General features: G+C 42.1%; 1 protein-coding gene across 1 annotated transcript in view; it reads right to left on the reverse strand.

Annotated features, from left to right (window-relative positions):
- Window positions 1–291: 291 nt before the first annotated feature.
- LOC306924399 (polyunsaturated fatty acid lipoxygenase ALOX15B-like) overlaps window positions 292–17,584 on the reverse strand; it is a gene marked incomplete at both ends in the record, with an annotated part of 48,523 nt that continues 31,230 nt past the window's right edge. Inside the window, 8 exons of the mRNA XM_079502893.1 lie at window positions 292–471; window positions 640–810; window positions 1,237–1,337; window positions 1,592–1,713; window positions 2,442–2,611; window positions 3,520–3,606; window positions 3,867–4,070; window positions 4,252–4,395. Coding sequence (XP_079359019.1) covers window positions 292–471; window positions 640–810; window positions 1,237–1,337; window positions 1,592–1,713; window positions 2,442–2,611; window positions 3,520–3,606; window positions 3,867–4,070; window positions 4,252–4,395 — 1,179 coding nt within the window. The remainder of the gene's footprint in view (window positions 472–639; window positions 811–1,236; window positions 1,338–1,591; window positions 1,714–2,441; window positions 2,612–3,519; window positions 3,607–3,866; window positions 4,071–4,251; window positions 4,396–17,584) is intronic.

The raw sequence follows: 17,584 nt of genomic DNA on the forward strand, positions 1-17,584 counted from the left end.
AAATAAGAGAGCTCTTAAATTTCATAACCACCTAAAAAGAAAGTAACCCAGACAGCTGGTCCAGGGACTAAGGGACTCATGTGTACAAACACAAGCACAACCACCACACAAAAAACCCTTTGGACTAAGAAAACAAAAAGAAAGCTACCTGACATTCTGGAAAGAGACAGCCCAAAACGGACATAAGCAAACACAAATGTATGTTTCTCATGCCAATAAAGCTCCTTTAAATTGAATTGAAATGCAGTTATTCAACAGTGAACTGACTTCCTGAGAACAAACACACCCATGTCAAATGGAGACACTATTCTCCACCAGCTTTGGGTCCATGTATGTGTACGGGACTTCCAGAGACTGGTTTCTGTTATGGACATCTACACTGAACTTTGCCAGCTCTGCTTGGAATTTTTGAATGTACTTGAGCGGGGTTTCCTCGTTGAAATGCTCTTCTCGGCGATCGCCAAGCGGAACCTGAGGACATGGAAACATTTATTTTAATACAGGTCTAACTGCAACACATGTTCAGTCTGTGTATTCACAATAGTCAGAATTAGAACTTATAAACTGCATTGGCACTGGGCAGGGTATCTTGACTGCGATGTCATAATATATACCCTAGCATATTAAAGCGACACTTACAAAGTCATTGGGCTTTTTGCTGAGTGTCCATGTTGTGGCCATGCCTTTGGCCGAAGTGCCGACATCAGGGAGGGTTTTCAAAATGGTGCTCTCACTAGACTCCCCCTTGGCGGTGGGAGGAGGACATCGCAAGGTGGTGGGAGCGTTGGGCATCCATCCACCATAGTCAAACTGTAATGATAGAAATAGAATAAGATATTACACAGTACTGTATGTGCAGTATTATATGCTCGTTCAGGACTGGAACTAGCACCAATGGTTCCAAGAATGTAGAAACAGTTCTAGAACCAGTTATTTTGGTGGAAAAGAGTCCTCAGTGGTTCTATGACAGTCAGTCAGTGGTTCTATGAAATCAGTCAGTCAGTCAGTGGTTCTATGACAGTCAGTCAGTGGTTCTATGACAGTCAGTCAGTCAGTGGTTCTATGAAATCAGTCAGTCAGTCAGTGGTTCTATGACAGTCAGTCAGTCAGTGGTTCTATGACAGTCAGTCAGTGGTTCTATGACAGTCGGTCAGTGGTTCTATGACAGTCAGTCAGTGGTTCTATGACAGTCAGACAGTCAGTGGTTCTATGACAGTGGAATCTAAAAGGACAAACCTGTCCAGAGTTGACAGAAGCATGCTGGGCGGAGCCAGTGAAGATCACCATGGTGGCAAACTTCACCAACTCATCCACTGAGCTTAGACGTTGAGGCACTCCTGAGTGTGGAAAGAAAACATGACGGTTGTTGGACAGAGAAAATCAAGTAATTACTTTTTGGGTAACTGCATTGGGTATGCTGTGCAAATTATACAGGATTGTTAACAGGTTAAGCATCTGTGTCATATTAGATTTTTAACTATACTTTGGCTGTTCAAAAAATAGAAAATTCAACATTGTGGGCGCCAAAAAGTTTCTGACTTTTGAGCAGTGAGAATTGCTCACTGCTTTTTGAGCACGTCCCAAAGCATACCTGTGCTTGCTTTGGAATCGAACCCATGCTCAAAGATGTCCTTGATCCACTCCTGCAGCTCATTGTCCATTTCGACGTCAGCATCAGTCTTGTAATAGTAGCGGAGGATTTCCTCGACATACCTGCACAACACAACACAACACAACACAACACAACACAACACAACACAACACAACACAACACATTGTGTTGTGTCAGGGGTGCCCAAAAGGTAGATCGCGATCTACCAGTAGATCACAAAGGCTGTGCAGGTAGATCACATGACATGCCCCTAAAGAGTATTTCATTTAAATATATTGAAGAAGAAAAAACGATTAAAAAAAAACATTTCTCCCCCTCTATTTCCCATTCCAAGTGCATTTGTCTTATACTGTACAGAATGTAACACGAACTCTACTATTCCGAAGCCCCCTCAGGTACATATTTAAACTATTTTCAGCAATGGTATAATAATTGATTTGGTGGGTAGATCTTGCCGAGCTGGTCATTTTGAAAGTAGCTCTCAAGTCAAAAAGTGTGGGCACCCCTGCAACACAACAACAAGAACCTTACAAATTTGACCCTGCCAAAAGAGATCAAGGTTCTTGACTCCCTGCCAAAACTCAAAACTAACCTTATGGATGGCTTACCAAATACAAGTAAAGATAGTTTAACGGATTAGTGTTTTTCTGTTTACTAAAGAGCTGGAGAGACATGGAGACTCCTGTCACTGATCAAACACTCTGTAGAATGAGTACCGTAGCCTATATCCGAATATAGAGCTATTTAACCCTGGTTGTAAGAAATAAAACCTATACTAATAATAATCACCTATACCCTACCTTTAAGATTTAACATCAGATGTTCCTACCTGTGAATGATGGGCCACAATTGGAGTGCATCGTCCCTGTAGTAGTATCCTGGTACAAGGTCCACGTGACGCTCCTTGATGTCATCAGGAGGACACAGAGAGCTGTAAGTCAGTGAGTCCAGGGACTTCTTCAGGACTAGCCACAAAGCCTGTCCCCCTGAAGCTGCATACTGGAAGAAAACCACACGCATAATAGGACGACAGGAGTCAAATCAGGCAGAACAGTGAGCACATGAATAAGAACACACAGGGGAAAAAAACTCAACTTACTGTAAAGCAAGAGTAAAGAGGTGGGCCGTGAGCTGTGCTTTAAAGATGTCTACAGAGGGTGCCTGTCTAAGCTGTAGTGGGAGTTTATTCCATGCTGTCGGCCCATAGAAGCAGAAAGCTGCTTCACCGTATTTTTTAGTTGCCTTTTCTTCGAGGCTAGCAGGCTAGCAGTGGAGGACCTAAGGGGGCGGTTTGGGACATATCCCAACTGGAGTAATATGTTCTCTCTTCTTCATCCAGCATTTAATGCTGGATAGACTGGTTGGTCGAGGCAGATGGCCGCCCAACCTAGAGTTGGATTATGCTTGACGTTTCTTCTAAGGGGGAGTTTTTTGTTACCACTGTGACTGTTGCAAAATTGCTTGCTCAGGGTGGGATCTCTGTCAGTTCTTTGCTCTACATGTTAAGTGTCTGGAGACAACGTGTGTTTTGACACTTGAATTGAATTGAATTGAATTGAATTGAATTGAATTGAATTGAATTGAATTGAATTGAATTGAATTGAATTGAATTGAATTGAAAAGTCACTCCGTGAGCGCTAATACGTTCTCCCATGGGCAGTATATACAAAGAGAACAATGCAGGACCAAGAATTGAGCCCTATGGAATACCAGGAGCTATATACAGTAGATTGACAAATTAGCTTATTCCTGATGGTTGAAGGAAAACCAAGTCAAGGCTGTGCCCAAACAGACCCATTTTTCCAAGTAGTAGGCGACTGGCGAGACCAGTCAATTCAGCATTTAAAAGTGAAGGAATTTGAATGTATTTTTCAGTGCTTGACAAACAGTTAATCATTGTTTCCTACGTCATTAAAAAATCCCTTCTCAGAAATCAGGAATCCTCGGGCCAGGTTGTTGATCTGCAGAGTGTAGCGGGTGTGAGGAATCAGGAGCTGAGGAGGGAAAAAGAGAGATTGAATGACAGTATTGGAAATTAGTTCTTAAAAGTCATGATGATAACTGAATCCTCTAGCCAATGTTAAACTCATTATAATTGTGTTGTTAATACAGTATGTGAATATGACAACTGGATTTGATTGGTTGAGTTGCTGCACAAGAAAGATATTTGATCAAATTATGATAGCTGTAGGCCTGCCTACCTTGTACAATGTACAGTACAGGGGGTGAACCATAGCAGCCAGTGAACAGTTACCTTGTACAGGGGGTGAACCATGGGGACATTCCTTAGCAGTGACACTGCAAAGACCTCTGCCAGCAGGTGAGTGCGCAGCAGGTGAGCGTTGAGCTGGTGTTCAGTGAAATCGGCACTTCTCACATAGATCTTGGCCAGCAGCCAGTCATAGTGGGAGTCAGTGGGTAAGAAGATTGGGTTGTCCGTTAATTGATTCTGCTTCAACTGTAAGGAACAGGAATAATTGAATTGAATTAAATTTTATTTGGCCATTTCTTTCTTTCTTTCTTTCTTTCTTTCTTTCTTTCTTTCTTTCTTTCTTTCTTTCTTTCTTTCTTGTCAAACAGAGTCAGAGTGCTGATGGGGGTCCTAAAAGGAATTTTCCAGTCTGGAAGCTTGTTCTCACCTGGATGGCGATGGGCATCAGTTTGTCGTCAGGCGTTGATTTCAGCAGCACCAGTGGAGCCGCCAGGTATTGCTCCTTACCGTCAATGATGTTTGCTTGAAATCCATCCAAATTCTTATAGTCCAACAGGAAGATGTTGCCATTCTGTTGGAAACATTAACAGTGTTATCGCCCAGGGTCATTTGGAACCATTAAATCAGTACGCCCAGCGATTTGCAGCTTCAGAGCCCATTTCAAGGTGCCACAACAGACGACATCATGGTTGTGCTAGATAGCGTAGCATGTAGCCAAAAGGCCCCCGAGAGGACCGACAACCACCGGAGGTATGATTACTTCTAACGCGACAAGCGACGGGACCGCGATGGGCCGTCAAAAACACAATGTTTTGTTATATGACCGCCCAACCGGAAATTACATCGAATGTTGTCCAATTATTGACGCTCCCAGGCTGTAGACTGGTGCACTCTGTTATCAAACGAGTAATGTTCCGTCTTTTAATGGATCTCCGTCCTGGGCGTCGGGCATAATTATTTGATAGGACGGAGTTCTCCGCCTTGGGCGACCAGCAATGTTAGGCTATGACCTGACGAAGATGTTATAGTGAGAGTATCCATGATATGTATATAACACGGCTCACGTCACACATACAATATGTGGATAAGGGAAGGGAATCAACAACAATTGAGTCTGTTTGAGGTGCAATCAAAGGTACTTCTTTAAAACATGGATTTACTGCACTATGCTTTGTTTTTTATTTAAAAAAAAAAAACAATACAAACAAAGCACCTTCATTTCCACCTCTAAGTTCCCCCCATCTTCGCTGCTCAGCACGCTCAGCACAGGGAAGTGGCTTGGCAGGTGGGTGCACTGGCGGATCAGGATGGGGTTGACGCCGTTCAGGTACTGGTAGCCGAAGAAAGCATCCTCTGTCCAGTGTTTCCGCACGTATTCTGGAAGACAGATGGAGCTTAGTTTACTCTGCTGTCTGTTTACGTCACCGTTCAGCCAAGCAGCATCCATATTAGCATCCATATTGAATTGTTCAGAACAAAGTTGAGTTCTTTGTTTGTTTTCTTCACCAATGTTTAACATGTATCTATTCCATTTTATCAGCCTACCTATAAACTTAAATAAATTTAAACCATGTGTAGCACCCAGCCACATGGCCCGCAACCGCCCTGCCAATCAGGCTCAGCCAAATTGGCACGACAGGTTGCAGTGTCAATTATCTAATGTAATCCTGGGCGCTACACTTACTCTGCCAACCTGGGGAGGGCAGCGAACTGACCTCATGCTTCCTTCTATGCATGAGGAGTCCAAGCTACTTATTTTCACCTGACAGGTGAAAGGTTCCTTTCCCCTCCATCAGGCGCCCCGGCTGGCCAGGGGGAGGTAGTTTATGGAGATAAGGATTATAATATAAATTTAAATTATATAAAATGTTTTTTTTTTCTGTTGGGGGCACTAAGTATTCCCATTACTTGCATGATGCCTGGTACAGTTCTTTGTTACACAATTTGTCACATCAAAAATGTATAATGGACATGATTAGATTTGTTGATTCGACGTTAATTCTATGAGTTAAATTTGGCGAGGGAAGACTGTCTGACAATTTGTGATAATGTAGTTTAAGTGGTTAACCGTATTAAAAGTGACCCCCCTGTAGACCTCTGAGGGTCCACAATTTCAGAACCACTGTAATAAAATGAAATCTGCAGAAGCAGAAAACCTGCCACACTCCAAATTAGATGAATGATCTTAAAGGTGCCAGGCTCAAAAGTACAAATTGGAATGAAGAAATAGCCAGCACACAAGAAATGTCCTTTTCACATGGTGTATTTACCTCTGACCCCTTTGTCCCGACGGTTTGCGAAGCACGGGAACAGCCAGATTAGCCAATTGTATAACAACTGGAACAGCCATAAGACACCATTCGTGGCCCCCGATAACTCAAGGTTCTTCCAGGTGTCCTTAGAGTTTGACACACCCAGCAGGTTCAGCTCCAACAGACTGGGGAGTGGAACAAGCACAGAGTTTAAAATAGAGAAGACTGATTCAAACAAAACTAGAACATAAAAGAACAACAACATCACAAATGCATTAAATTTAACTTAATGTGATAACTACTTCTGTTTCCACTGGCTATAGGCCTATAAGTGTCAAGTTGTGACGTTTTCAATGGGTGAAAAGTGAAATATAATTTTAACATTGAAATATTGATAGATATAGACAACACGCAACGTCAACAATGTGCCCTGATACAATAGTAAAGGATTCACCTTGTAGCTTTGTTGTAGATAAACGTCATGATCTTGGTGAAGGAGAATTGGACTTCTGCAGGCAGATCATCCAGACCGTCACTAAGTATGACGTGAGGAATGCCTTCTACATAGTCATCCCACCTATGGAGGAAGAGGAGAGAAGTCAAGAACTTGGGTCATTTCAATTTGCATACGTGCCAACCTCCTTTTATTTGACTATTTGTCCTGCGCTGCTCCTGCGCCAGCGTTTCTCCTGCGTTTTGGGGATTTCACCCATTTTGGGTGGTCAACCCGGTCAAACCTCTCTCATCAATGAGAGGGTGGGAATGTTACTCTTTTACTCTCACTTTATGTATATTTCATACATACAGTGTAATAAGGCTGTCCCCAAACATTCAAGGTTCGAATGTTCGCTCGTTAGGGTTGGCACTCGAATCTTAATTAATGTGCTTGAACCATTCGTTTTTTTAATTATTATTATTATTTTTATTAAAACAAAAATATTATTTTTTTCCTTTTTTATTTACTCGAAAATATATCTTGGCGAGAATGCGATATGAGCATGTAAAAAAAAGTAGGTTTCTAGTGCATTCCTGTCAGAAGTTATGCTTTTTTAAAGAAATGTCTCCTTGTTCTTCTGTCCCTCTCCAAAGTCTCCCGTGCACAACTGCACATTAATTTGCTGATTGGCCTACAGCTGAGGTGATTGACCTTTCTCACCTTGTTCTGTGAGAACAAAAGAGTTCCATTGAATGGAATGTCTGACGCGTCTCACTCACACACACACACACCAGCATGATCGCTGATAGAGGGAACCGTTCTTAGCAGCCATAATATATTAGCATATGCTCTCTAGCATCACATAGCCTATTGCTAAAAAGAAGTGAACTCTGATCATTGTTAAGCAAAACGGTCACGGTGACAGAGGTTCTGCTTTTGCCCTGTGCCCACTTCAATGCGCTTCTACACAGGTGGAACAAATGAACGAGTGACAGCTAACGAGCAAACTATACGCTTTCGTCTGCCAGCAAGCTCGCAGATCAGCTGTTTTCGCGGAGCCGCTTGACTGTGTGTGTGTGTGTGTGTGTGTGTGTGTTGGGAGAGACGAGAGAGATTGATAAAGAGCAGGGGAGACGCGCTGCGCTCTGATCGAGACATCTCAAAGGTTATTTTTTAAATTAATTAGAAACAAATGGTCCGGATGTTCGCTCGCAAATTCCTGCCGAAGTTCGAGTCCTAAAAAAAGGGCTAGGGTACAGCCTTACAGTGTAAGCATGTAGCTCATGTATCTAAATTGTAATTTAATGCAATTATAAAGAGATAGTCATTTTTAAGTAATTAATGGACATTATTACAGATGGCTCTTTTATTGCTTCAGTCATCAAATCAGTTTCTGTAGGTCTAGGCCTACTGTAGTTTTTAATGATAAGCTACTACGGGTGTAACGATACATGGTTGACGATACGATACATGGACGATATTGGCTCATTATGGCGATCCGATACGATTCAATGATTTGAAATCGATACAGTAACTATTTAAAACACATTGACATTATTTTAAATTAGGTAATTAAACCCCTCTTTTTCATTTTTCTTCTAAAAATTGCTAAATACCACACACAAAAATGTAGTATTGATACAATCGATTAATTGCATGGCAAAACGATTCGATACCGATTATTTCCATTGCAAAACGATACGATGCGATACATAGTCAATGTTGCTGTTTTCATTTCGATATACTTCAATTCTTGAAATTAAAATCGATCGATGCAGTTACTATATCGTTACACCCCTATAAGCTACTGTAGCTTTATAATGGAATATATGTTAGTAAAGCCTGACCAAACTCACCAAATCCACCCCACATGTGGTCAGTGTAACCCTCTCTTGTCCACTAGTCCCTCCCTTTATTATGTTAACGAAATTGTCAATATATTTAGTCATAGGATTCCACACTAATTATCCATAATGTATAAATGATGGATAAGGGGTCAGGACAACTAGGCCTTTTCATGGAGGGGTCAGAATACAATTTGGACTTCAACTGTTATTCGTCTATACAGTACTTAATTATTATTTGGACATGTTTCGTCATAGTTTGAGTCGACAACATTAACACTGCACAGAGCCAACAATAAGACATCAGACTCACTGGTAGTCCCTCTTTCTCTGCTTCAGTTCCTTTTTTCTGCCATATTGGGACAGCAATAGTTCGTCGGCTTCTTCTTCTTCTTCTTCCTCAAAGTGTCTCCAAGCTGCAAGAAAATTAAAACAAAGTTAAGGAGAGATTAAAATCAGATTGTTAGCCTACTGTTGATAACACGTAGGTTTAGAACGATTAAGACCCTAGGCCGATTCGAAAAATAAACTTTTTCATGTCAAGGACCCCCAAAAGTATGTATATAAATATATAAAAATATATATAAAATATATAAAAGAAAACAAATATATTTATAAAAAAAATATTTATACACGCACGCACGCCCATACACACACACGCTCCATATATTCTATCAGCATTTGTAATACAGACATAGGAAAATAGGGTTGTTTGTGCACCAGAAGCAGTACAGAGTGTTGCCAGTAGAGGGCAATGTGACTCCACACATAAAAACAAGTTTCACATAAACTGTTTAGTTAATAGTTAGCCTTAATGTTGGACCAATCTGGAAAATAATTAAATGCTTACTAATAGCTTTCTTCACAAATGTGTTCATAAAGGTGTCTACTATCACTTATTATAATAATGATAATAATAAAAAATAAAAAAATAAAAAAAACTATATACAGTAACTTTTTCCAAATCTCATTCTGCTTTAAGTAGCAAACTAGGGGGTTTCATGATTCTGTATCCAAAAATAGAAAATATCACGATATCAGGAATATATGAATGGTGGAGTTTGTAGAAACAATAATTTCACCTGATTCACACATTTAAATTGTCTGTGATGTGACAATACAGTTCAAGTAGTTCAACCAAGGTTAATGTTTAGGTTGTTATTAGAGAAAGTAAAAGGTGAGTGTTAATTTTTTTTCATTTGCTGCTTTCTTTCGTTATAGCGATTTTTGCTATTTTTGACAGGGGGCGGGGGCATTTGAACATGGGGCTAAATGCGTCCTTTTTTACAACATTTTACGGCAATTTCTTTATTAATATTTACTATAGCCCTCCCGGGAAGTTATATCTGGCCACAAAAGATCACAGCATCTACTGAATGTGAAGGTAGAGGTACTAGGGGAATGCCATACTGTGTGTCGGAGGCTCAATATGTCAGTTTGTCACAATCATTAGATCCCGTGATCTTTTGTAGCCAGATATAATGTTCCATGTTGTTCGAATGCCCCCGCCCCCCTGTCAAAAATAGAAAAAAAAACAGCTAAAATTAAAGAAAGCAGCAAATGGAAGAAAATCGACACTTATCTTTTACTTTCTCTAATAACAACCTAAAACATTAACCTTGGTTGAAAAAAACTAAAGTTGTCCTTTAAAGCAGCTATAACATGAATTTTAAAACAGTTTTTAAAATGTAATATCATATTGTCTATGTCCCTCAAACTTATTTTTAATGGTTTGAACCTCAATCACCACTCTGATATAACCAGTCCATGACATTTATTTTTTGCTTCTGAAGCTCTTTTAGCTGCAGTACCACAATGTCCTGAGGTGGTGGGTGTGCTGGTATGCAACTTATTTAATATTTGAGTCATTATAATACTGATGGTAGATAAACACAGGCTTGTTTCCATTCCATGCCAGCTTGGAAAATCAACAATGGCGGACATTGTAAACAAAGTGGAAATGCATATTTGGAACTGAAGAGAGGGAGGAATTATACAAAGTAGGGTGACATTGATGACATCACAAATACGACCAAAGTTGAGCTGAATTTTATGTTATAGGTCCTTTAAACAAACAAATTAATACATCATTCACAACAGTATAGCCTCCACTAACCTTTAGCCTCTCTGAACAGGTGTGGCTGTCCATCAGCAATCCAGCGGTAGATGGGGAAGAGGTAAACTTCTCCTTCTGGTCCTTCTGGTGGTGTTTCAACCTTGATTTCAACCTTGGAGACGAACCAGGCGGGCCACCCGCAGAAGAGGGACCTCTTGTCCAGCTCGATCACCCTCAGCTCACCAAGACTCACGGGATGTTTCACTGAGAATTTAGTGGTCTGGAGAAAAAAAACACAATTCAGTTCAATTCAATTCAAAGGGCTTTATTGGCATGACAAAACATACGTTTACATCATTGCCAAAGCAAAAAAGTGGAACAATATAATCAAAACAAAGTGTACAATTGAAAGTCAGAATCTCCAATAAATCCATTTCTATGTACCGAGATCACTCGATGCAGATATGTGCAGGGATACACAAAGTTATTAGTCTTTGATTTACATTGAGGAGTGTTTCTCAAAAATGTCCGACTCCCCGTTGATTCTCCCTTGCTTAGTTCAGACAGAAGTCAGACTTACCTTGGCCCTGCCTAGGAAGAAGTTGACAAATCCCCAGAAGCTGAAGAGCAAGGTGCGTTTGCTCTCGGCATCCTTTCCCACCAGCTTGATGTAGAGCAGAGTGAGCCAAGCACCGGGCACGGTCACTGTGTAATATGTCTTCTTGCCTCCCTTCATAGCCAGGTTCTCAGCCTCATCCAGACGGTGCTGCAGGTCCTTGACTGTGACCTCCAGGTTCTTCTTCATCCTCTCCAGGTGAGAGCTGGTGTCCTGCTCCTTCTTCAGCTCCTCGGCCATCATAGAAGCCTGGAAAGAAGATCAAATGTACTTCATTGTCCCGCAAGGAAATAATCATGTCACTGCACACTTGACAAACATGGTACATAGATTACATTTATATTAATGTTGACTGCGAGAAAATATATTGTAATATAACAGGTAATAATAGGGTAATAAACAGATACTAATCGTGGTCATAAGACCAGAGGGAAACAACAACATCATAGGGGGGCAAAATCTGTGAAAAACATTATTTATAAATATATTCAAAAAAAGTTAATAATGGAGCTGGGAACTTCTCCTTTGGTCCACCCATTCCTGGGATATGTGAGAATGATCCAGTGAAAAAAATAGCAAAAAAGAAAAAGCAAATCAAAAGCCCATTGTGGGATCACTCTCTCACTAAACACGGGTGAAATTCACCCGAACACTAACTAAAGTAAAAAAAAAACAGGCATGTGGTCAGGGAAACAAACCTGCCCTCTATGATGTCACTGAGCATCATGTAGGTACAGTACTGAAAGAACTTCTGAACAGAAATAAAATGTATGTCGCCACCTCTGTGTCGCCACCTTCCGACACAAAGGAATGTGGGTGTGGAATTCTCTCAATTGTAATAATTAAGCATACCATAAGGATGTCTAATTGTCCTGGTATATTGGATAAGAGGCAGAGCTCCTAACTTACATCAGTGATGGCTTTCTTGGCCTTCTCCTCAGCATTCCTTGCTTCTTGAACACTGTCATCCACTTCACCTTGGACCTGGATCAGGTCAGTTTCAAGTTTCTTCTTGGTGTTCACAAGGCTTGTGTTCTAAAATAAAGATTCAGTTTAGCAATTCAAGTATGAATGAGTTGTATGTTAAAAATATGTTGTTGAGTTTTTCCATTGACTTACCTGAGAGTGCAACAGTCCAGCGCGCTCACTGGCATCCACCAGTTCTTGCTCAGCCACTTTGCGGCCTCTCTCTGTCTGTTCCAGAGCCACTCTCAGCTCCTCGATCTCAGCGACCATTAGGCCGTTCCTACGCTCCACCATAGCAGCTTGCTCCTTGCTATCTGCTTGGCCTCTGCTAGCTTCATCAAGGTGCACTTGGGCATCCTAAAATAAATCACATTTGAGGTGGTCACGATAAGAGAAACATCAGAATGTGATTTGTTCAAAGCAGTTCCATTGTTTGAAGATCTGTCTAAATATGTTTTGCACCTTAAGCTGTCCCTGAACGTTCCTCAGCTGCTTCTGGGCCTCAGAAGCCTGGCGGTTGGCGTGACTCAGCTGAACCTCCATCTCGTTCAGGTCTCTCTCCAGCTTCTTCTTGTTTCTATAATCTATCATTTTTCGAGCCTCTGGTGATAGGATAGCATAAAGGGCATGATTTCTGCTCCTGACCACTGGGTTCTGGATTGTCATCAGGTCATCGGGTGGGTTCTGGGTTGGCATCAGGTCATCAGGTGGGTTCTGGGTTGTCATCAGGTCATCGGGTGGGTTCTGGGTTGGCATCAGGTCATCGGATGGGTTCTGGGTTGGCATCAGGTCATCGGGTGGGTTCTGGGTTGGCATCAGGTCATCGGGTGGGTTCTGGGTTGGCATCAGGTCATCGGATGGGTTCTGGGTTGGCATCAGGTCATCGGGTGGGTTCTGGGTTGGCATCAGGTCATCGGGTGGGTTCTGGCTTGGCATCAGGTCATCGGGTGGGTTCTGGGTTGGCATCAGGTCATCGGATGGGTTCTGGGTTGGCATTACGGTTGGCATGGGTGCTGCCGTTCCTGAATCAGCTGAGGCTGGCACCAGGAACATTTGGTTTAGTATGTGGATAACTGGCTACAATTTGGCATGCATGCGTTGCATGCATCTTGACCAAAAGAGCCAAACATGAATGCTCAGAGCAGGGGTGGGCAACTGGCGGCCCGGGGGCCACATGCGGCCCCCACCTTCACTTGATGTGGCCCTCAGGTTAATGTCAGGATACTGATATAATATTGGTTTCAGCTGTTTACAATTCCACAACATGCAAACATGACTCGCTTTAATTACTTCAGTCTAAATTAGTAGCTCATTGCTCAACACAAGTATAATTAAAAGGCATTTGAAATTACATAAAAATGTTAATTTTCAGGATTCCAATTAAAAAAAAGTAAAAAATAATTCAACATTTCAATTCGAATATAGCAAAAATAGCCGATCTACAAGCTGCGACACGTTTTGAGCTTGTAGATCGGCTATTTTTGCGACGACAGTAATATATGGCCCTAGGGAGTGAGTGTGGAAATATAGTGGCCCTCTCCATCGTCAAAGTTGCCCACCCCTGGCTCAGAGTATGCACATATCTTGGATTGATTTAGTATTATGTATAGCTGCTTAATTTTGTTCCAGTGACCCCCAGAAGCAAAAATGTTCGGTATATAAGATTTGCACAAATCATTATGAGCTTGTAGATCTGCTATTTTTGAACAGCCAAAGTATAAAACAATGGTTAAAGTGCATAAAATCTAAAGTGACACAGATGCTTTCCCGGTTTTAATGCATTTAAGGTCAGTAAACCATATTTTACTAAACCGTTTGGGCGCCATTGCCGACGATTAAAGTCAATTGAAGCCTAATTTTGATACTGACGCTTAACGCCATTGCCGACGGCCTTCGGCAATTGAGCTTTTATAGCGCGTTCGATTGCTCGAGCCAAAATGCTACTCACGTTAGCTGGTTATATAACATGAATGAACAGTTTTTAATATTTAATATCATATTGTCTATGTCCCTCAAACTTATTTTTAATGTTTTGAACCTTAATCACCACTCTGATATAACCAGTCCATGACATTTCTTTTTTGCTTCTGAAGCTCTTTTAGCTGCAGTACCACAATGTCCTGAGGTGGTGGGTGTGCTGGTATGCAACTTATTTAATATTTGAGTCATTATAATACTGATGGTAGATAAACACAGGCTTGTTTCCATTCCATGCCAGCTTGGAAAATCAACAATGGCGGACATTGTAAACAAAGTGGAAATGCATATTTGGAACTGAAGAGAGGGAGGAATTATACAAAGTAGGGTGACATTGATGACATCACAAATACGACCAAAGTTGAGCTGAATTTTATGTTATAGGTCCTTTAAAAAAACAAATTAATACATCATTCACAACAATATAGCCTCCACTAACCTTTAGCCTCTCTGAACAGGTGTGGCTGTCCATCAGCAATCCAGCGGTAGATGGGGAAGAGGTAAACTTCTCCTTCTGGTCCTTCTGGTGGTGTTTCAACCTTGATTTCAACCTTGGAGACGAACCAGGCGGGCCACCCGCAGAAGAGGGACCTCTTGTCCAGCTCGATCACCCTCAGCTCACCAAGACTCACGGGATGTTTCACTGAGAAGGTAGTGGTCTGGAGAAAAAAAACACAATTCAGTTCAATTCAATTCAAAGGGCTTTATTGGCATGACAAAACATACGTTTACATCATTGCCAAAGCAAAAAAGTGGAACAATATAATCAAAACAAAGTGTACAATTGAAAGTCAGAATCTCCAATAAATCCATTTCTATGTACCGAGATCACTCGATGCAGATATGTGCAGGGATACACAAAGTTATTAGTCTTTGATTTACATTGAGGAGTGTTTCTCAAAAATGTCCGACTCCCCGTTGATTCTCCCTTGCTTAGTTCAGACAGAAGTCAGACTTACCTTGGCCCTGCCTAGGAAGAAGTTGACAAATCCCCAGAAGCTGAAGAGCAAGGTGCGTTTGCTCTCGGCATCCTTTCCCACCAGCTTGATGTAGAGCAGAGTGAGCCAAGCACCGGGCACGGTCACTGTGTAATATGTCACCATGTTCACTCTGGGGAGGAGAAGGAGAGCGTTAGAAAGACATATCTAATGTCACTATAATTACATCAAACCACCATGGGGTCTTCAACAGGGTGGTCCGGGACCCTTAGGAGGGCGTCCTCAGAGAGAATTATACAAGGGAGATGACACATTTACCAATGTCTTAAAAATACACATTAACGTGAGTGAAACGTACTATTAGCAAAGATTATCAGTAAACCAACTGAAATAAAAGTTGAATGTGCAAAACACTGATGATAGTGCAGCAGTCTTACCTTGGTATGAAGCACTCAGGGAGGGTTTCCCAGATGCCACGGACACCCTTCAATCTGTTCCTTTTATACAGTGCTCTGGGAGGGACCAGGGACAATGTTGTCAGTTACTGGGAGGTCGGCGGTTGAGAACTTCCACAGAAAAGTGAGTTCTCAAGAAGAGATTACCTGGTTGAGTCACCAGTATTTGGAAATGTGCCCAAGTTGCAAAATAATCAGTTAGATGCCAGGGTTATGGGTTCGACCCATGACTCTGAAACTGTAACAGTTCATCACGACGCTGACCACATCTATCCCTGGATAACCATCAGGGTACCCCAATAGGCGGCCCGCGGGCCATTTTTTTTTGGGGGGGGGTCCCAGATATAAATGGCATTAAATGGGGGTCAGTAGCCTATGCATGTCAAACTGGGCATCCTTTTCAAATGGGGTCCTGCCCTGAAAATGAATTTTCAGGGCAAGACCTCGACCTCACGCGTGCGGACTCGGCCCCCAGCCTGGGACCCTAGTCAAAATATGGCCCTCGAGGAAAATTAATTGGGGAACCCCATACATGGAGAAGACTGGAACATCACCTATATCTGCATATATGGAACCGGCCAGCAACTCTACGACTGACCTCAATCCTCAAACCCTTAGATCTCTATATGTGACCAGATTTGACTGAGAGCCTGCCATCGCAAAATGAGTTAATAGCACAGGCAGACTCTTCACATACTATAGCATATCTGAAATAAGTGTCAGAGCTGAAATCGACATGTAAATATGAAATAAATGCTTAACATGTATGTAATATTAAAGCCCACAGAAAGTGAACCTTTCAAGCCTGTTTTCTCAACTCGCTGTTTTCTGCAAGACATTACTCTATAAGCCATATTTCCAAAACTGGTGGGTGAAACTGAACAAAACGAAAATTCAAAAAAATCCAATGGCAGTCCCTCAGTCAAATTTGGCCACATATATGGACCTGACCTGTTCTGACATTCCATATGTTGATCCTTCCCCACCTGTCCTGCCAGCACAAATTAGTGACTCATTGACAGCATTAACAGCTAAATCAAATAGTGTTCACGCTTGGTGATGTCTCAGAACATGAGTTCTAACCAAACTGCTGAAATATCAACAGCTCGAGCAGACCATCTCACAGCTAGGCTATATACAGATGTAAACTTTTAGTTTTGTTTTAATCTTTGGCAGCTTATAGGCACGTGCAGAAGTTGGTTGTGAGGGGCCTACAAATGGCCAGCCTCTCCAAAAGGAGGGCCAAGCAGCTAGCAAGGTACTGCTCAGTATCAGCCATTATAGGAAGCCGCTCCATTTGGAGGAGGCGTTGTTTCCTTTATCCATGAGTTATGTCCAATGTTCCCCCTAACGTGCGCCCGTGCGCACGCGCAAATGGCCAAACGCTCTCGCGCACATCTGAAATCTGTCACGCACAGACACAGAGTAGCTGTCCCCGACTCCAAGTCTCATCTACTACAGACTACAGTAATAGGCCTACCTATCCCGACATTTGCCCACACTTTATTTAGATAAGATTACACAGGCGAGTCAGGCGACAGACAGGTCTCGTCTCGTCTCCTCTCCTCCTGTGTGTGACTGTGCAGTACGCGCACAACATCAACACGCAGCAGCAGCAGCAGGCAGCACGCAAACAAGAACCAGATGAGATTGCGTTGCTTGGACCGGTTGATGTGAGATTTAGATTTAAAAGGTGAACGGATGGTGGTGTGGATAAAAGGTACAACAACGAGAGGGGTCCTTGGGAATGACTAACGTTAGCTTCGCGTTAGCTGGTTAGCTAATGTGGTTACGTTAGCGTTTTCATATCACTACAGCACAACAAGTCTACGGTGAACTTGTGAATGAAACATGTGGAAGCTAACGTTAATCTCTAGCGGTCTAGCCCCATATGGAACCTCTCTCTCTGCTATAGAGCTACATAGCCCATAGCCGGCGTAGGGGCATACGGGGCTGATGTTAGACAATCTGAGAAACTAGGAGTTCAAAGACACACCAACACACTTGACCCAGCCCTGTGGATTGCACTCCCCAGTCCCCAGATAGCTCATTCCACTGTTCTTGAATCTTATTGATTGTAATTGCTTCGTCTTGTGTGTCTCTCACCCCAATAAAGTTTTCATGTTTTCTCATGCCCCCCATGTAAAGCACATTTGAGTATTCATATAGCAGTCGTTCCCATCCTCTGGGTCCCCAGATGACAGTGAAGTGACAATGTAT

The sequence above is a fragment of the Electrona antarctica genome, assembly GCF_951216825.1.
Source record: "Electrona antarctica genome assembly, chromosome: 6".
NCBI lineage: Eukaryota > Metazoa > Chordata > Actinopteri > Myctophiformes > Myctophidae > Electrona > Electrona antarctica.